At 36.4% G+C, this 21,450-nt stretch overlaps 2 protein-coding genes across 9 annotated transcripts in view; both read left to right on the top strand.

The window, feature by feature from the left end:
* Positions 1-7,140, top strand: part of pcnx1 (pecanex 1) — an 83,218-nt gene extending 76,078 nt beyond the window's left edge. For all 8 annotated transcript variants that reach the window (XM_073920180.1, XM_073920179.1, XM_073920178.1 and 5 more), the window contains 3 exons: positions 232-686; positions 3,978-4,118; positions 6,056-7,140. In XM_073920180.1, coding sequence (XP_073776281.1) covers positions 232-686; positions 3,978-4,118; positions 6,056-6,196 — 737 coding nt within the window. In that variant the 3' untranslated portion in view covers positions 6,197-7,140. The remainder of the gene's footprint in view (positions 1-231; positions 687-3,977; positions 4,119-6,055) is intronic.
* Positions 7,141-10,858: 3,718 nt separating this feature from the next.
* Positions 10,859-21,450, top strand: lgmn (legumain). The gene is given in 14 exon segments (NM_214759.1): positions 10,859-10,870; positions 12,117-12,275; positions 12,405-12,502; positions 13,660-13,741; positions 13,851-13,933; positions 14,160-14,235; positions 15,385-15,447; positions 15,543-15,609; positions 15,699-15,817; positions 16,717-16,806; positions 17,303-17,512; positions 18,983-19,153; positions 19,237-19,304; positions 20,451-21,450. Coding segments are annotated over 13 exon segments (1,317 nt in total). The 5' UTR covers positions 10,859-10,870; positions 12,117-12,128; the 3' UTR covers positions 20,494-21,450.

The following is a 21,450-nucleotide window of genomic DNA, read 5'->3' as shown; positions in this document are numbered from 1 at the left end:
GCAGAGAGGGATGGATAGATGGATAGACAGACAATTGATGGATTGATGAATGGACTGATGGATAGAAGAATTGATTGATTGATTGAATGAATGGACAGATGGATAGATAGATGGATGGGTAATAGACAGAGAGATGAATCAACAGTTATCCATCTGTCCCTGATGTATCCAGTAAATAACACACAGTGTCTCTCTCTCTCTCTTTCTCTCTCTCTCTCTGTTTGTGTTCAGGTACGAGTCAGAGTTCTCAGTCAGTTCAGTCTGGTTTGGTTCGTCAGTCTCCTGCGCGTGCGTCTGTGGTCAGTCAGTCGTCCTCGTACCGCCACAGCAGCAGTCGTCAGTCTTCACTGCGCACATCTGTGACTGGTCTGGAGCCCTGCAGACGCTCCTCCAGCAGCCAGCTCTCGCTCCGCACCCTGCCCACCTCCCTGCAGCTCCGGCTGGGAACCAACTCCTCCATCGCCAACCCCGAGCCCCCTGGCCCCTCCAGCTCCCTCTCCGCTCACTCCATCCCGCCCTGCAAACGACACGCACACACGCTCGCAGGCCTGCTGGGAAACGAGGCCTTAGTGCTGGGGACGGACATCCATCCTCACCCCCACCACCACCTCCACTACATCCACCATCACCATCACAACCCCTCGCTGTCATGCCTGAGGAGGGACGACATCTCCTACAGAGTGCAGGTCAGTAGCTACGTTTCCGTCCACCTATTTTCATACGCATTTTGGATATGGGCATAAAAAACGGTTGATGGAAAAGGCAAGACACTCATAAAAAATGTATGCGCATAATTGAGTAGGATAAAGTTTTTGTTCGATAAGAAACATTGCTCAAAAACTACAATGGAAACACTTTTAGCGAACAAATTCCAGTATGCGCATTAAAAAAGGTCATGTGATTTTGTTATAAGAGGTCATGTGATGATAAAAATGTGTGTAAATGGACAAACCAGCAGGCTGAGCACATTGTAAAACATACGAAATGTTGTTTTGGTCATTCTGAAATGCCTTGACTACCTCAGTATTCGTGTTATTATATTATTAATTAGAATGCAGAATTTCCGAATTATCTAAAGCAGGGGTGGGCAAACTCGGTCCTGGAGGGCCGGTGTCCTGCATAGTTTAGCTGCAACACTAATCAAACTCACCTAAACATCCTAATCAGTGTCTTCAAGATCACTAGAAATCTATAAGCAGGTGTGTGTGATTTAGAGTTGGAGCTTAACTGTGCAGGACACCAGCCCTCCAGGACCGAGTTTGCCCACCCCTGGTCTAAAGCGTCTGCTTCGCGTCTGACCCCTTCAAACACCACCACGCAATCATTGCGTATCGGCATTGTCATCTGAGGTTCAAGTAATTTATTAAATAAAGAAAAGATTGACGCAGCTTCTTCTACCACAGAAAATTCTGTTTTTATTTTTGATATTTGGTGCCAGTTTATCAGAAAGTGGCGATTTTGTTCTCTGGTGGCAGGCCTTTTTACACAGATCTACCGACTACCTGTGGTGTTATTTCATTGACAAATATCGTGAACGCAGTATTAGAAGTCGAGATCGCATTTATGTAATAGCCTACGAACATGCGAATGTCTTTGCTTGTGCGCCGATTTCCTCTGCTCCTGCACAAAACTACTTGCACGCCCCCTCAAATACACACTGCTCAAGCGCAGATCTTCTTGTGCGCTCTTAAATAAACACTGCTGAAGTGCAATTTAGTGTGTTTATGTAACAAGTATGTCTCCAACATTTATTAGATTTGGTAGGAATATTTATGAATGTCTCCAATAGACCTACAGAGCATTCTATACATCATGTTTGCTGGCCTCACGCATCACGCACCTGTCAGTCAGCCAGTCAGCACTTAACCTAAAAGGGTTAAACAAATAACGCACAGCACTACTATGGTTACAGAAAAGTTTGCGCTGTTATAATCCACTTAACTTTTAATAAGCTTTGGTGCGATTATCACCCGCCATTAAAAAAAAAAACACTTCTGAATGTTTTGAATGAAAAGCTTTAATGTAGCCGTGGCGGGATGAATTTTGGCGTGGCGCCCTCCCATGGAAGAATGAATATAGCGGAAACCATGGCTAGTGTCTAGAGGCCTCAGATTTGGCACTTTAGTTGTGTGTAAATTGTGGGGGTGGGCTGATCCAAAGTATTGATATTTCGATATTGGCAATGTATCAAAAGGATTGAATAGAAGTATCAATCTTTTCTGTGTTTTTTTTTTCTTAATGAGTGATCACTGATTTTAATAAGAATCAGAATAAGAATTGGTTTTATTGCCAAGTGTGCTTTACACACAAGGAATTTGTTTAGGCTACACAAGCTTCCAGTGTACATAAAGTGACAACACAAAATAAATATAAGAAAATACGACAAACATTAAACAGAGATGCAGTTAGACAAAAGAGCTCTGGATGATGAACTGTATGTACAGATTTGTTATAAATATACAAGTTATAAGGTGCTGTGTACAAATGTGTAGGAGAAAGTATTCAATTCATCTTTATTTATGTAGCTCTTTTACAATGTAAATTGTGTCAAAGCAGCTTCACTTAGAAGATTATAGTGAGTTGAAACAGTGTCAGTTCATTTTTCAGACATTCAGTTCAGTTTAGATTAGTTCGGTTCTGTTCAGTGTGTTTTAATATTCACTGCTAAGAGTCCAAACACCGAAGAGTAATCCATCAATGCGCAGGTCCTGAACTATGCAAGCCAGTGGCGACAGCAGGGAGTAAAAAAAACTTCACCAATGGGCGAAAGTATTGCATTGAATATTGTTATAAGGTGCTGTGTACAAGTGCAGATTATATAGGATTGTGATATAGGACAGTGTAGATTACAGACGGGACAGCATTGGAAGCAGAGAGAGGGGAAGGATCAACAAAGGACCTTGAGCTGGGAATCAAACTCAGCTCGCCATGAGCATTCTGTACTATATATGTTGGCACACAGTACCACTAGGCTATTGATGCCGACATGATTTTAATATCTTAATTGTGTATTCGTATTTACTTAAATATGTTTCTGCTGTATCTCTGCTAATGAGTCATTGTTCACTCACAGACTTACACTTTCAAGCCACAGTACACAGCACACACACCCACAGCGCAGCTTTTAAACCTCCCGTGCATGGCTGCAGTCATCATGACTGAATGAAAAAGGAGTTATTTTACTCCAGTTAAAAATGACGAGGCTTTGTGTGACACACAAAACACCACTGATCAGTCAAAGTAAAATAGGCTCAAAAGAGGAGCCAACAGTCTTTTGTTTCATTAAAAAAAAAAAGTTAAAGGGAAGAAATTTTGATATTTTTTAATTAAACAAGGTTTGTGCAGGTGACATGGTGGCTCAGTGTTTAGCATTGTCGCCTCACAGCAGGAAGGTTGCTGTTTTGAGTTCTGGCTGGGTCAGTTGTTATTTCTGTGTGGAGCATGTTCTCCCCATGTTGGCATGGGTTTCCTCTGGGTGCTCCAGTTTTCCCTACAAATCCAATGATGTGTGGCATAGGTGAATTGAATAAACTAAATTGGCCATATTGTACGAGTGTGAATGTGAGAGTGTATGGGTGTTTCCCAGTACTTGGTTGCAGCTGGAAGGGCATCCGCTGTGTAAACATGCTGGATAAGTTGGAGGTTCATTCTGCTGGGTTGACCCCTGATGAATAAAGGGACTAAGCCGAAAGACAATGAATGAATGAAGGTTTGGGGAATGTAGTTTTTTGTAATATACGGCATTATATAGCATATATTATTGTTTTATTAATATTGTTCTGCAATTTCAGTAAGTGCAAAAGGGAATTATGTCTATTTATTTAATAATAATAGTGAAGATGGGAAAAAAGTGTATAAAATCAATATTAAATATTTCATTTAAGTATCAGTAACAATATCGATAATTCTTGTGATGAAAATAAGTGCTATCGCCCATCTCTAGTTAATTGTTGAAGTTTTTGTGATTCTGTGTGCAGATTGTGGATGTGAGTCAGGTGTTGGATGTGACAAATCATCCTAAGAGGAAGGAGCTGGTGTGGCCTGATGAAAGCATGAGATTGAGGTCTGGACGTAACTTTTGGAGAGAGTGGACTCCGCTAGAGGGCATGGAGGGTCACGTGAGTACATCACACATCTCTGCTGTTATTGCTGACTACAGCGGTTTAAACTTGTTTTCTGTAGAGCTGAAAAAATAATTATTGCATGTAAAACCTGATTTATTAAAATAAAAATGTGCTTAGCGCAGCTAACTTGACGTCAAATAAGAAAACTTAAAACTTAAACATGAAAACAATGAAGCTAAATCGAAATATAAAAATATATATTATCTGTGCGATTTTTTTTGTCTGAAAAATTCCTGTCTGAAAAAATCTTAAAACCTGTACAAAAGGAAAAATGGGGGAAAAAAATTTAAATCTGGAAAAAAAATCTGAATTTTTAACAATTCAAGGATATAATAATAATAATAATTATTATTATGTCATATACATGTATGTCGCACTTTTCTGGGCCATCAAAGCGCTTTACACATAGGGGGAATCTCCTTATCTACCACCAGTGTGCAGCATCCACCTGGATGACGCAACAGCAACCATGTAACACCAAACCACACACCAGCTGATTGGTGGAGAGGAGACAGAGTAATTAAGCCAATTATGATATGGGGATGGTTAGGAGGCCACGGTGGACAGAGGCCAGTGGGCAGATTTGGCCCTTTTTCGAAGGACATCCTGGGGTTTTTAATGACCACAGAGAGTCAGGGCCTCGGTTTAATGTCTCATCCGAAAGACTGCGCTCACTTTTGGCTTATATATGTATGTATTGACTACCTAAAAAAAGTCTTGTCGTCGATCCCAGTTGTAGGAGCAACAAATATTAATTTGACTTCTAGTTGATCATTTAGAAAAGGGGCAGAAGGTAGAACCCAATCATCACAAATACTGCAGAAGAACCAAAATTCTCACAGAAATCAGTCAAATTTGATAAAGGAAAAATCATAGATTGTGGTTACATTCAGTATGAGGGCATGTAAGAGATCTGCAGAGTGGATGGCAACATCAACAGCCTGAGGAATCGAGACATTTGTTCTGCCCATTACATTACAAAAGGGCAAATTCTTCAGCAGGATAGCGCTCCTTCTCATACTTCAACCTTCACATCAAAGTTCCTGTAAGTAAAGAAGGTCAAGGTGCTTAAGGATTGGCCAGCCGAGTCACCAGATATGAACATTACTGAGCATGTCTGGGGTAAAATGGAAAGGGCATTGAAGATGAACTTCTTGATGAACTTTGGGAGTCCTGCAAGAACGCTTTCTTTGCCATTCCAGATGACTTTATTAATAAGTTGTTTGAGTCATTGCAGAGATGTATGGAGCCAGTCGTCCAAGCTCATTGGAGTCATACACAATATTCATTCTTTTTCCACTGCACCATTACAAACCTTTGTCTGAGCAAAATCAGACCTTACTGTCCTAATTAAATAATTAAAAATCAAGACATGATCATATTTTATTTTGATACAATAAGCGTAGTCTTAAGGCCTTTGCCTTTCAAATAAGCCACTTCTGATACCAAATGATCAACTAGAGGTCAAATTATTATTTGTTGTTCCTAAAACTTGGATAGGCGACAAGACTTTTGTCAGGTAGTGTAGTTTAATGACAGCTAGGCACATTTCTCTCACAATACTTATTAACTAAATGTAAAAATTATTTCACAATTTCTTATTACTTATTTCAATGTAAAAACAAACAGAAAGGTACACAGAAAAAAAAGACAGTTTAATTGCTATTATTTATTTATAAATACTATTACCTTTTTATTATTATTAGTGACTATCTATTATAAATTAATTATTAATAACTATTTATTATTAGTATGGTTTTCACCAAACCATCAAAATAACAATTTGGTTTAATGTAAAATTTAAAAACACATTTATTTAATAGAGCCCTACTACATGCTATGTATTCACTTATTTACTTGCAAATCCAGATATATTTTTGAGACATTCACCCTACTAATTTTCTTTTATCTTTTTTCCTCCATCTTTATAGGTGGTTCATCGTTGGGTGCCTTGCAGTCGTGATCCGGTTAGCCGGTCTCACATTGATAAGACCATCCTGCTGGTCCAGGTGGATGATAAACTGGTTCCCATTATAGAAACAGGAGTGATTGAACTGGGTGCAGAGGTTTGAGGACACACACTCGTCCAACTGCAGGCCACACTCAACTTCCAGCTGCTGACCGAGGCGCAGGAAGCCGGGGAAACGTGCAAATGGAGAACATACACACACATAAACACACACACACTTAACTGCTGGCAAGAAGCACACTTGCTGGAATGGGGACAGAAAGCTGCCTTGCTCCGTGTTCCTCCTGGGATATGCTGCATGAGAGATCAGCTCCTGTAAACTCTTCTCTCTCTCTCTACGCGTCTCTCCTTTATATGAGCAGCTGCGTTTCATTCTGTGTCTTAGGTTCTATGCATCTCATCACACATGCAAACTCACAGGGAACACTAAAGCCGAGCTTGATGTACACGCAGAGGGGTTTTTTATTACAGCTCTAAGTTTTATTTTATACTTTCTGCCAAAATAAGTCTGGACATGCAGTGAAATCTTGTGACAGGCTGTGTTTTACTTGCTGCCAAGACATCAGATGGACAGATAGATTTAAAGACAGATACACAGATAGACAGACAGATGATTGCAGTGAGGGTGATGTTGTAACAGAAGCAGGTGCTTCTTTTACGTCATCCTTATTTTTTTAAACCTCATTGATTGTGTTGAGGTGTTCTGAGAAACTTTAACTTGCACTATGATTTGAGTTCTTTTTGTTTTTGATTTGCAGCTGTGCACTACTTTCTGAGATTACACGTTATTTATTCCTCCGCGAGTTGAATCGCTGCGGTTACCGATGCCTTTGGAATGCGAATTGCGAAATCATCGACACGTTCTTTTTCCGCCATTTTGATTTTCTCCTTTGGCTTGAGGACAAGAGGTGGTTTTTTAACCACGTGTAGTTATGTACGAATATATAAATGTGTCTGTAAAAAGATTTGGCTTTGAATATTTATTATTGTATTTACATTTTGTTATATTGTTTTTCATTTACGGGACAAATAAAAACAATGCATAAATATGGTTTATTCCTGCGGACGTGACTCGATGTTGTTTTCATGAGAAGCATGAATTGGGTTAATGGACACATGGTCATGTGATCTGAGGGACAAAGGTTGCTGCTGTCATGAGAAGACGACACTGTATGTTATACACCAGTGTTTCTCAACCCTGTTCCTGGAGAACACACGGACAGTACCTATTTTTGATGTCCCTCTTATCTTTTTTTTTTTTTTTTTTAACTTTTTTTATTATTAACAATGCTTGAACAGTAGCATTAATACTTTTTTGAAAAAGGCATTAATACTTTTTAGAATTCAAAAAGACTGATAACAATCAATTTACATACACAATCTTTCCATCCTCAATAATAATGCAACATACACTTGAAGTCAGAATTATTAGCCCCCCTTTGATTTTTTTTTCTTTCTTGAGAACGTTTTATTTGTTTTATTTCAGCTAGAATAAAAACAGTTATTTTTTTTTTTAAACACCATTTTAAGGTCAAAATTATTCGCCCCTTTAAGCTATATATTTTTTCGATAGTCTACAGAACAAACCATCGTTATACAATAACTTGCCTAATTACCCTAACCTGCCTAGTTAACCTAATTAGCCTAGTTAAGCCTTTAAATGTCATTTTAAGCTGTATAAAAGTGTCTTGAAAAATATCTAGTCAAATATTATTTGCTGTCATCATGGCAAAGATTAAATAAATCAGTTAATAAAAATGAATTATTGACACTATTATGTTTAGAAATGTGTTGGGAAAAAATCTTCTCCGTTAAACAGAAATTGGGGGGAAATATAAAGGGGTTTATAATTATGGGGTTAAAAATAATTTATGGGGTTAATAATTCTGACTTCAACTGTACATAAAATAACAAAAATGAACAAAAATAGATGTCTCCCTTATCTGAGCCAGTCATTTCAGGTTTTGGAGCCTCTTCTAATGTTCTGATGAGAGGATTCAGGTGTGTTCGATTAGGAAAGGTGGAAAATGTGTGGTGCTGCTGTGCTTTTAGGAACGGTGTTGGGAACCACTGTTATACACTATATAGAGATGTGATAGTTGGACATGTAAATTTCCTATTAATGTTACTCAGACAAACATGTCCACACTTGTTCTACACACACTTTAAACATGTCCTGATAATAGGAACACACTGTATATGCAGCTTAGCATTGAAGTAGCCTGATGAGGAATTGATTAGTTAATGGACATTAGATTAGGTTTGCGTTCGTTCGTTCGTGTGTGTGTGTGTGTGTGTGTGTACAGTAGTCAGCATTTGAAGTAATTCACAAAAGGTTTTGGCTCATGACAAGAATGGGTGTTACTGTTATACTATATATTTCTATTAGTTCTTACCTTTATTTGGTGTATAAATGTTATTCTAATATAATTGAGATTGTAAATGTTATTACTAGATCAATTATACACTCTATTATTGTAAACTTTATTATGTACACCTGTCCAATTGCTTGTTAACGTAAATTTCTAACCAGCTAATCCCATGGCCGCAACTCAATGCATTTAGGCATGTAGACATGGTCAAGACGATCTGCTGCAGTTTAAACCGAGCATCAGAATCAGGAACAAAGGTGATTTAAGTGACTTTGAACTTGGCATGGTTGTTGGTGCCAAAAGGGCTGATCTGAGTATTTCAGAAACTGCTGATCTACTGGGATTTTCATACACAACCATCTCTAGGGTTTACAGAGTATGGTCCAAAAAGAGAAAATATCCAGTGATCAGCAGTTCTGTGGGCACAAATGCCTTGTTGATGCCAGAGGAGAATGGCCAGACTGGTTCGAGCTGATAGAAAGGCAACAGTACAACCGAGATATGCTGAAGAGCATAACATGTCGAACCTTGAGGTGGATGGACTACAGCAGCAGAAAACCACACCAGTCCGGGTGCCACTCCTGTCAGCTAAGAACAGGAAACTGAGGCTACAATTCGAATAGGCTCACCAAAATTGGACAATAGAAGATTAGAAAAACGTTGCCTGGTCTGAGTCTTGATTTCTGCTGTGACATTTGGATGATAGGGTCAGAATTTGGCGTCAGCAACATGAAAGCATGGATCCATCCTTCCTTGTAATCGATTTAGGCTGGTGGTGGTGGCGTAATGATGTGGGAGATATTTTCTTGTCACACCTTGGGCCCATTAGTACTAATTAAGCATCATGTCAACGCCACAGCCTGCCTGAGTATTGTTGTTGACCATGTCCATCTCTTAATGACTACAGCACAGTGTACCCATCTTCTGATGGCTATTTCCAGCAGGATAACGTGCCATGTCATAAAGCACGAATCATCTCAGATTGGTTTTGTGAACATGACAATGTACTTAAATGGCCTTCACAGTCACCAGATCTCAATCCACTAGAGCACCTTTGGGATATGGTGGAACAGGAGATTCACATCATGGATGTGCAGCCAACAAATCTGCAGCATCTGCATGATGCTATCATGTCAATATGGAGCAAAATCTCTGAGGAACATTTCCAGTACCTTGTTGAATCTATGCCACAAAGGATTAAGGGAGTTCTGGAGGCAAAAGTTGGTCCAACCCGGTACTAGTAAGGTGTCCCTAATAAAGTGGCCGGTGAGTGTATATATTTCATATAATTTTCTTGAGTGTAATAAGCTACTGTATATTACATTTTTCTAATATTCTCCTTAAAATCATTTTAAATCTGTCAGTCCCTGAGGAATCGGGTCAAATATAAAAAGCAGAGAAACACTATTCAGCAACATTTACATTTGGTGATTTAGCAGATGTGAACACCTGCAGACGATTTTACTCTGAATTCTAATATTAACAAACAGCCAGAGGGTACGTGTGTAATAACACAGGTGTAATACATTATTGCAAGCAGTGACAAAGGTTTCCCAGTGATCTGTTCAATACTATTATAAACAACGACATGACTTTGTTGCAATATGATCACAAAAAATACCAAGCTACTGTGTGTAAATACAGTTAGAATTTTAAAAAGTTTTTTTGTGGTGTCACACTATCCGTAAATTACTCTAAAGCCCCAGAAGGGATTTACCCAATGCACCGAGCACTAGATTGATTTGGAGTTGAGTATCTGTTTTGAATTACCGTCAACTACGATTAAAAAACTGAACATCGATGCGTTTTTCCATGAATTGCTTTTCTGTAGTCTCACCTGTAAAAACAGCCCAGGTGAGATCAGCCCATTAAAAATGTGTAGTTGCAGTGAAATAGGAGTCATATGACAATCGGATGACCTGATCATGTGCTTAAACGCATTTTTTTCTGTAACGTTAAATCATAAGACGAACGACAGGTGTTGTGGTGAAATTTCTAAGCAATATGATTAATAAGCTGTTTTTTTTTCTAAGCGATTATTAAATCCCATGATAAATTTCGCAATTTCCCCTTAAGTTTCACATCGGTCAGACTTTCTTTGATACAGTGAAAGACTTTCAACGCATCACTCTGTAGTATTTCTTTAATTGTGAGAAGCTTCCTCTTTCATGTTTTTATTTTCAGCTAAACTCAAGCACATGATCGACTAGTCAGGAGGTCAGCTTAGGTTCCACCCACAAGTCCAACATGATTGGATGCTACACTACGCCTGATGATTTGATTGGACTAGCTACTGAGTTTGTTTGCGCTGATTGGCTGCTGCGCATGCGTCCCGTCTTCACAGTTTGTAATAAAGCGTCGCGTCGCTGCTGTACAGGCAGCTCGGGCGTCGTGTACAGTAGCTGGTAAGCGCATTAAACTATCTTTGTTTTATCATTACAATTCCTTTATAATGACTGAATGTGTTTGTATGTGCTGCTACTACTTAACTAGGGTTAAAACACTTCATTCAGCTGAAAGGAGGCTAATTTAATTCTCTCTATGGCCTGTTGTTGTTATTCTAGCCGCGATGTTTTTGTCTGTTTAGGTGGCGATCACGAGATCGTAAAATATAACGTTACCGTGCTAAACACATTTTAAGACTGGAAAAGTGTCATTATTAATGAAATTACATGTATTATTAAAACCTAAAAAAAAAAAGAAAAATGGCAGATTGTTATTATGTGGTTGTATTCTGGAAGGTGATTTATTATGGTTTCATAGAAGTAACATTAATTAATATGGATTCGACTGGCATGCAGTGAGAACATTTTAATAAAAAAACACAAGACAATATCATACATACTATCACACTTGATGCTTTATCTATGCCTTACTGTACATATTATAATTAGGATTTGTGTTGACAAATGATAGAGAACTTTATTTGCATATCTACAATAAAGGAAGTGTTGTTGTTTATACTCTTTCTTTTTTATATTGTAGAAAAATACATATAATTTGCAAAATAAAAGCCATTGATTGTACTTTTTGTAGTATAATTAGGCATAGGATGATAACCATTTTCAAGGTATAGTTTGGAGAAAGTCAAGGTTTAAAAGCCACCAAAATTTTCTGCTGTACCATTCCTAAGGTTTGTGTATTTTTATTTACATTTTATTAGGACAACAATATTTTCAGCAGAAAAGATCTCCAAATGTGTCAATTTAAATTGGTTTTAAACGAAGACGGCAGAAGTCAATAATTCATTTGAATTATTCAGCCTGACATGTTTACTGCTCCAAAATATTATAAATGTTTCTCAAAATAAAATATATTGTGTTCGAAGGGTGAAAAGTTTTAGTTTTTTACCCAGACATTTAAAAAGAACTTCTATTTTAGAGCAGTAATCACAATGCAATGAAACCATGATATTTTTATCCAAGGTTATCATACCGTCAGAAACTTGTACCGGCCCATGCCTAAGCATGTTTGTTTGTTTGTTTGTTTATGATTTATTAATCCTTAAGAGAAATTCATGTCACATCAGAGCTCACCATACAATAACATAAATAAAAAAATAAAAATGTTGAGTATAATAATTTCTAAGTTTAGAATCCTAAAGTCACGTATGCTATTTTAGTCTGATTTATTTTGCATCTTCATTTTCAGTAAATTGCAGAAATGAGCCCACAGACAGTAGCAGTTTTAGGTCTCGCCCTGAGCCTTGGGCTAGTTGTAAGTGGTTTTCCTGCGGAACAGCCAGAAAATGGGAAGCACTGGGTCGTCATTGTGGCTGGGTCAAATGGCTGGTACAATTACAGACACCAGGTGAGAAAATGAAACCCGAAACTAGTCTTTGGGGTGAAGTACAGGTTTTTTTCCCAAACTATTAGTCACCTTTTAATTTTCCCAGAACACTTGTTTGCTATGAATTTTTTTATTTATGTGTGTGCGTAGGCTGATGTGTGCCATGCGTATCAGATTGTCCATAAGAATGGGATTCCTGATGAGCAGATTGTTGTCATGATGTATGATGATCTTGCTGAGAGTCCTGAGTGAGTATAACTGTTTAAGCAAATTGCTGGTTATCAATCGTGCAGTGGTTCTTAAATTCAGGCTGGCTGATGTCCAAAGCAATATTCAAACCTCTTGATACAGTATCTACCTGTTGCTCTGCAACTAAAAAGGCTCTTAGTTTAATCTTAGATGTCATTATTTTAGTGTTGGTTTTAATATGATTACATTTTAGAATCACCTGTATACTGTAGTGCTTATAGATCTGGGTTGGTAACACATTGGAGTCATTGGATCTGGGATCATAAGATCTAGATATGTAGTTGATTTGGGTGACAGCATAACTCGCATTGCCTATGATTGTAGAAAATGTGCTGTTAGTATTTAAAAAAGTTTCTGCTTGGGGTTTTTTTAGCCAAGATCAATGTGAACACTTCCCCTAAATCTCTTTGAATGCCTGATAACATTTTCTAGACCTCCACATTTGTGTACCGTCAAACAAAGATTTGAGTCTGTTCTTTTGCAGAAGTCACAAGCATCTAATTTAACCACCAGAAACCACATGTGCACCAGCAGGGAAAACGCATGAATGCCAGTCAGAAAAACCTGACTGACATTCATTTACGATTGTTTTTCTTTTTTCCTTTTTGGGCGAAAGTCACAAAATGTAATGCATTTAAAATCCAAAATAAATATTTTTAGTTCACATCAGCCAAAAGAAGCCGATATCTGTATAATGGCATAATCCAAATGTTATGTCTGTATTTGGAGGATTATTATTCATCACTATTTTTATTGATTGAGGCACAATATCACCTGGAGTGTTATGGATTGTTTTGTTTTTCCAAATGCATTTTTATAAACGTCTTATGATATTATTTATGAGGGAATGAAAGGAGGGCAAATTTTAACCTGTATATTTATCTTCGTGTTGTATAGCTGTGGCATTTATCGCTTTAGTGGCTTTTTTATGGATTAATATGTAGGTCAGGTGTTCCGGCTGAATTAAACCATGGAAGAAAGACGTGCGATATCTTACTTTGTCACAAGGTTTAATGGTTAATTTTTAACCCATGTTTGATAAGTGAAAGAAAAGAAGTTCTTTATATTGTTGCTTGTGCTCTTTTTATAATTAAGATTTTTAGTATTGATTTGTCAGTTCTTGCTCCTTAAAGAGAGCATGTTTTTGTGTGTTTAGTAACCCTACAAAAGGAGTGGTCATAAACAGACCAAATGGATCAGATGTTTACAAAGGAGTGCTAAAGGACTACATTGGGGACGTAAGTCAATACACTCGCTTCTGAATCTGAGATTTGACATGATAAAGGATGTGTTTGCCATCCATTTATTATTATTGTGTGATTTTCTTTTTTTTTTTTTTTTTAATAGGACGTCACTCCTGAGAACTTCCTGGCGGTGTTGAAAGGTGATGCTGCTAGTGTGAAAGGAGGATCTGGAAAAGTGCTGAAAAGGCAAGTTACCATCAAAACTCTGTCGGAGTGAGATTAGGGGTCATTAGGCATGTTTTTGTGTGTGTTTCAGTTATATTTGAATTGAACTAACAGATGTCTTGCTAGATGTGTTGCCCTCAGTTCCTGTGAAATCCTGACCTCTTTGTCTTTGCATGTTGAGTCAGATATGTGGTAAAACAGGTCTTGTGATCTAAAATAATTTTTCTTTTCTCCTTCCTCCTGGCAGCGGTCCGAATGATCATGTGTTTGTGTATTTCACTGATCACGGAGCACCAGGTCTGCTGGCCTTCCCTAATGATGATGTAAGCACTTTCTGCATCCTGTGGACATTTAGCTGAATCAGATCCTCATCACGCGCAGCACGCGGCTAATTTGTCAATCTGAGACATTTAAAATATAAATTACATTTAAAATATATACAGTAAATACCAAAACTGACCCTTTATATTTTTAATAGATATTTAATATACTGTATTATGATAATTAACATTCACAATACTGATAGTGTGAGAACTATAAAGTACAATGAATAATTATTTATTATTTAAAGATGAAAATAATGCGTCAAGATTTAAAATATTTTTACATCTGGTTTTTCTGGTCTATGGCTTTAAAAATTCTGTGACTGCTTTTTGTTTAAGTCCGTAAACTAAGATTCCACTAGGTAACAACAGTTAATTTAACTAAAGTAATTTTAATGACATCTACAAAATCGTCTTCGGTGATGTTAATTTATTAGTTAATGCCTAATAATAACACTTTAAAATCAAAAGTCGTAATCATTTTATTAAATGGAGTTAATGACTAATTAAAGTTATTAAAAAAACATAACTGTAAATGATACAATAACATGGCTATTTCTCACTGTTGACTTTAATATATTCACTAACATTTACTAATGAGACCTTACTATAAAGTGTTACCGGTCATCCTAATGCAATTAAAATTTGTTTAAAACATTTATTAACTTTATATATCTATATACATTAAATCAATGGAAGTATTTTTTATTGTAAGTGTTATTATAGGTGTTAAAGTCATCTTTTTCTTGCAGTTGAGGTCAATATTGTCAAAATATATCATGATAAAAAGACAATATAATAATTTAAAAATATAACTATAGTAATAAATATATTATAGTTGTGATTAAAATAACAATCACAATTTATTTTTTTTTGCCTAAAGATTATTTTTTAACAAATCTCAGATGGTCTCATACTTTTGGCCCTGATTTAATATACTCAAGCAGTCGGTCAGCTGACATAGAAGATTCTCTTATAATGAGTAACACGTTAAAAACAGTTTAGCTTTGAGTTCCATTTGCTGTGCTGACAACGTCTTCTCGTAATTGTGCGAGATCATCAGAGTTATTGCTTCACTTCCCTTCTGCATGACATGCTTAAATCAATAGTAGAGTTGAAATTGAATTCAGTCTTTTATTTTTCTCTCAGCTCCATGTTGACGACCTGATGGATACCATCAAGTACATGCACAGCAACAACAAATACAAGAAGGTGATCTGTTTATTCATCTGTATCAGTAAGATACAATTCCGTCAATTCTGCAAAACCCCTCTCATACATCATTATTGTCTTTTTCACACACATAGATGGTGTTTTACGTTGAGGCCTGTGAATCTGGCTCCATGATGAAACCTCTGCCTGTTGACATTAATGGTGAGGGTTTTTTTTCTTCACACACATGCTTCTGTGATTTCAATAACACTGTGTGTTTAATTTGGGTGTGTTTACTCTTAATGTCTCAGTTTACGCTACCACCGCTGCTAACCCTGATGAGTCCTCATACGCCTGCTACTACGACGAAGCCAGAGACACTTATCTGGGAGACTGGTACAGCGTCAACTGGATGGAGGACTCTGATGTAGTGAGTATTAGGATATTTTCATTCATTCATTTTCCTTTGTCTTAGTCTCTTATTTATCCGGGGCCACCACAGTGGAATGAACCACCAACTATTCCAGAGTATGGCCTTCTGGCCACAACCTTGTACTGGGAAACACCCATACAATCTCACATTCATACACTACAGCCAATTTTGTTTGCCCAATTCACCTATACCACATGTCTTTGGACTGTGGGGGAAACTGGAGCACCCGGAGGAAACCCACGCCAACACGGGGAGAACATGCAAACACTACACAGGAATGCTAATTGTCCCAGCTGGGACTTGAACCAGTTCTTGCTCTGAGGCGACAGTTCTAGCCACTAAACCCCTGTCTAACCCCAAGGTCATTTTAAAGGTTTCCAATGTTGTTTTGGAGCTCTCCTACAGTACATTTACTCTAACTCAAGGTTAAATTTACATGCAGTATCACTTCTTTTTTTTTTTTTTTTCAAATTATTCGTTTAAAGATCCAGCCTGTCTGAAACCCTTTTTTCCAAGAGCTACACTCCTCTGATTGGCTCAGATTGCTCGGTCGGTTGTCATTTTTGCCTCCTCAGCTTTTAGTTTTAACATATTAACTCAAGCCTGAATCATTGTCTTTTGAATGTGAATGCAAACTGGACTTGCTTTCACAGCTCTGAACATCCGCTAATAGCATGAATGTTTGTGCAGGAAGTAAAACTTATTTTAAACAACTTGTTTCACGCAGCTGAGAATCAGTTCTGGAAATAGTAACATACAGTATATAATACAGAGATTCCCCATTTAAACTTAAACTACATGAAAGATGACATCCAAAAATGCATAACGCCAGCATTTTATTAAAGAGTGCTGGACATCTCACTTTTTTTATTAAAATGATGTGTTTGTTTCTTTAGGAGGATCTGAGCAAAGAGACTTTGGCCAAACAGTTCAAGATCGTAAAGGCCAAAACCAACACCAGCCATGTGATGCAGTATGGAAACAAGGTAATACACACTGAAATACTTATGTCTTATACATAGCAAACATTCATTATACAAGTGAACAGATCTATACACTACTTCTAAAAATGTGCAGAAAAACAAATTTCACTTCCTTGAGTTGAATGTATAGATGGATGGATAGATAGATATGCGCAGAAACTGGTCATGTGACTTTTGTTGTTGTTTGCTTAGACATATGATTGAGATTGCTCCACTGGTTAGTCAAGTTATCCAATCACATCATCTCAAATGTTGTTTTAGTAATTCTCCAAACCTGAGTGAAGTTACCTCCTAGAACGCGATTGTTTTCCCACACTTCTGGAAGATGTTATGAATTATGTTCACTGTGTTCAATCCAGAGTATCCATTTCAGTAGCATCCTAACTATGCATTAGGTTATCAACACTATAATGACACTGGTTTGACTGATATGTAATGCAGTTCTGTGTAATGTCTGGACTTGCTGAAAGAAATTCCTTTGTTTTGTTTGTTTTTTTAGACACTGTCCCACATGAAGGTGATGGCATTCCAGGGTAGCTCAAAGGGTCTTGATAAGGCAGTGGAGCCAGTGTCGTTGCCTGTGATCGCTGAACATGACCTCATGAGCAGCCCCGATGTGCCACTTGCCATCCTGAAGAGAAAACTGCAGAAGACCAATGATGTTGATGCTGTTGTTGGTTACCTGAATGAAATCCACGCTCATCTACAGGTTTGAAGGACTCCTTTTTCTAATCAATGTAAAAATCAATACTAACCAGATAATTGTTTAAGGGTGTTTACACTCTTATTTTTAAGTCTGAACATGAGACTAAACGCACAAGAAAGTAACAAAACTACTTTAATGAGCAGTATTTAAAATAAGGGTGTGTGCTGTGCTAAATGTGATGTGTTTTTGCCATTTGAGAACTCATGAAGAGATAAAAAAACGTAATGTAAACAGGTCTTGTAAAATTAGTTTAAGGAAAAAAACATTCTTTTATTTACCAGGGACACATTCATTTGATCAATATACAGTGCTCTGCTAACTGAGTACACCCCATTTTGAAAATGAATATTTTCATCCATTTCTCAGTATATATATATGCATTTAAACAAAACAGATTTATTAAACGGATATATTTTATATAAAATAATATTTTAGTCACTGAACACGTTTAGAAATTGAGAGATAATACAATTAAATTCAAGCAAAGTATTGCAAAAATAAATTACAACCTACAAAATTACAAAAAATTTCCAAAAAAAAAAATTCTCTTGATTTAATTTTTTTCCCTCTCTTTTTATATTTTATTTGTATTTAATAGTTTTTTATAACGTATACATTTGAGTGTACAAGTTTTTTTACCGTTATCGTAAGTTATTTTGTTAAGCTCCAGATTTGGCTTCAGTTCTGACTAATCTAATGAATATGCACAAATATAATATTTTATAGCTTCCTATAAAAAAATATGAATTTAAAAGCTATATTTGTGAGGGGTGTACTTGTATATGCTGAACACTTTATTATATTCAATATTCCTGTATGTTCAAGTATATTAAATATTTCAAATTTAGTTTTCATAAAATATATAAATACTAGTAAAGTGGAAATTGGGTTTAGATTTTGGGTACAGTTAGGGATACAGTAGGTAATAGCATAAATTGTGGCTTAAACTAAAATGTTACCATTCTTCTTGATCACCAAATCAGTATGATTTTATATTAAAATTACATTAGAAATTATTTATGAAGGATTATGGGATTGAAAACTGAGATAAAATATAATAATAATAATAAAAATATATTCAAATAAATTCTATTATTGTACATAATTACTTATTTTACTGTAATTTTTCTGTTCATTAAATCGCGAGCACAAATACTTCTTTCAAAAATATGTACAGCTGAAGTCAGAATTATTAGCCCCCTTTGAGTTTTTTTTTTTTTTCTTTTTTAAATATTTCCTAAATGATGTTTAACAGAGCAAGGAGATTTTCATAGTATGTATGATAATACTTTCTCTTCTGCAGAAAGTCTTATTTGTTTTATTTTGGCTTGAATAAAAATGTTTATTTAAAAAACATTTTAGGGACAAAATTATTAGTCCCTTTAAGTGAATAATGCAGGGGGCTAATAATTTTGACTTCAGCTGCATATGACAACACAGGGCCAGTCAATAAATTTGTATGCGTGTACATAGGTGCGGGAGCTGCTTGGAAACACTATGCGTAAGATCGTGGAGCATGTTGTGCAGGACAAAGAGGAAGTGCAGGATTATCTGGATGGACGTTCAGACCTCACACAGTACAATTGTTACAAAACAGCCGTCAGACACTACAAGAAACACTGCTTCAACTGGCATGAGCAGAAGGTACTTACACAGTCTTCCAGCTCTTTTGTCTTTCTCATGACCTGTTGTGCTGTTTGTGAGACGTTCTTTCTCTCTTATTGCAGTTTGAATATGCTCTGAGACACCTGTATGCTCTAGTAAACCTCTGTGAGGGAGGATACCAGGCCCACAGGTAAGAATACATGTTTTTTTACCACCTCTCATATATTTTCTCTAGAGTATAATGTGAAAGCTTGGTGAACATTGAACCATGAAATCGCTGTGAAGTGTTTCTGTAATAAACAGCGCCCTCTGCCGGGAGTATTGCAATCGAGTGATTAGTCACAGAGAGACTTGTGCGTGTGGTTTCTGTGATGTGGGAAAACATGCTAAAAGAAAGACCAAATACAGTAAACAGTTAACTTAAGAAATCTAAAATAATGCTGTGCACTTAAATTGTGATGTGAACTTGTTTTAATCCACAAAAATAAATAAATAAATACATTTTAAACCCTTCAAAATGATGATAGAAAAGATTAAATGAATCTCTAACATTTGCTCAGAGAGTCACTTCACTAGCAGTTAGATTCAGATTTATTTTGTCAACCCCTTAAAATAAAAAAATTGAGACTGACATGTATTACTGTTTTTAAGGAGAAATTACCTTATTACGTCCTACTTAAAGTGGCTTTAACTACTATATACTTGCATCAAAAAAATAAGTACAATGTACTCATGTCTATATTGTATTGTAAAATGCTTATGGTGCTATTGAGGTGGGTTATAGGTAGGCCCACGCGGATCTGTGTGTACAGAAATCCGCAGATTTTTAGCCCATCACTGTGTATCACTGAGTGTATTTATTTACTTCTGTAAATTTATATTTATTCAGTTTTTAAATAAATTGTACTAATGTTATTGACAAAAATGAGAATGTTTACATGATTTATTTACAAAACCTTTTGTAAAGTAACATTAGTAAATATATTATATAAGAGACTTGCTTTGTTTAACCTATAAGTGGATCTAATTGGATTTGCATTGTATACATTAAATAAAAGTTTAAAAGGTCATTTTTTGATTTCATATATTTTTCTAGTAATGATACTCCTAAAATCATTTCGCATAAATCTGCAGAATTTTGTTTTACAAAATTCTGCACAGAAATAGCCATTTTTGCCATATTGCACAGCCCTAGTGTCATGATTTCAGTACAATTGACATGATTTGTGATTACTCAAATGTATTCTAACCATTGAAATTGAGTTGGGAGGAAAACAATTTTGTTTTATTTGTGCATTATTATTTTTCCTAAATGTCATATCTGTTTATATCACAGAATCACTGCAGCCATGGACGATGTGTGTTACTTCAGGGAGTAGAAATGTGAACTTGAGCCACCGAGGATTTATTATGGATGAACTACACTTTGCACAAAAGAGTCTGACTGTGGGCAGAAATCAGTTTCATCACACACAGCTTTTGATCCTTTTGAAAATGTTTCTTTTTTAAATGAGGATTTGCACTTTTAAAATTATTTTATGTAATGTTTTACTTTTTTCTTTCATATTTTGTTTTTTAAAGGAAGCATAAACTCGAGAAAATCCAAACACATTTTCCTGTTAAACTTTTATTTTTTAGTTTTTTTTTAATCGGATGCCTCATAAGTGAAATCAAATGGAAAGTCTGCTTTAAAGTGACACGGCTACAGTGGCAAAGCTTGTTTTTGCACCTCAGTTACTGCCGACGTTAGTAAGAAATGCATTTTCAGAAACCAAAGCGTTTAAATGTCCAGTTGTACATGATGCTAATCTATTGCGTTAAAACAATTTCAAACAAACACTAGCTAGACACTATTTGCTACAGTATGTGTTGCACTAAGATTTTGTTTTTATTTTTTTTAAGCCGATGTTTTTTTAGGCTGATCTGCTTGTTTCCTGAGCCATGATGATCCCCTTTTCTCCCCCTATGTAGTAAAATCAAATGAGCTCTTCTTTGGTTATTAGCTAAATGTCTACCCATCAAACTAACCTGAAGTCTGTGGTCATACTTAAGAAGTGTCTTAAATAACTGAGCGCTGAATGAGAAGGTGTGTTTAGTGTCGGGCTGTGCTATTATGTCAAGTGGCCTCCGTTTAGAGCAAATTGAGGCCTGAAACTGAACTGAAGGGGGTGTAATGAATGACAAGTGTGTGCTGGAGTTAGGGAAATGAGTTTGCACTGACAACCACTGTGTGAAGCAAAACACTGAATGACTACATGTTTCCCTGTCAATGTATAATCTGTTAAGCAGTGAATTATTGGTTTATAAAAGGAATAATAAACACTGATGGAGTGGAA

The sequence above is a fragment of the Danio rerio genome, chromosome 13 (assembly GCF_049306965.1).
Source record: "Danio rerio strain Tuebingen ecotype United States chromosome 13, GRCz12tu, whole genome shotgun sequence".
Lineage (NCBI taxonomy): Eukaryota > Metazoa > Chordata > Actinopteri > Cypriniformes > Danionidae > Danio > Danio rerio.
The sequence above is the reverse complement of the archived record's forward strand: the minus strand, read 5'-3'. Positions and strand labels throughout refer to the sequence as shown.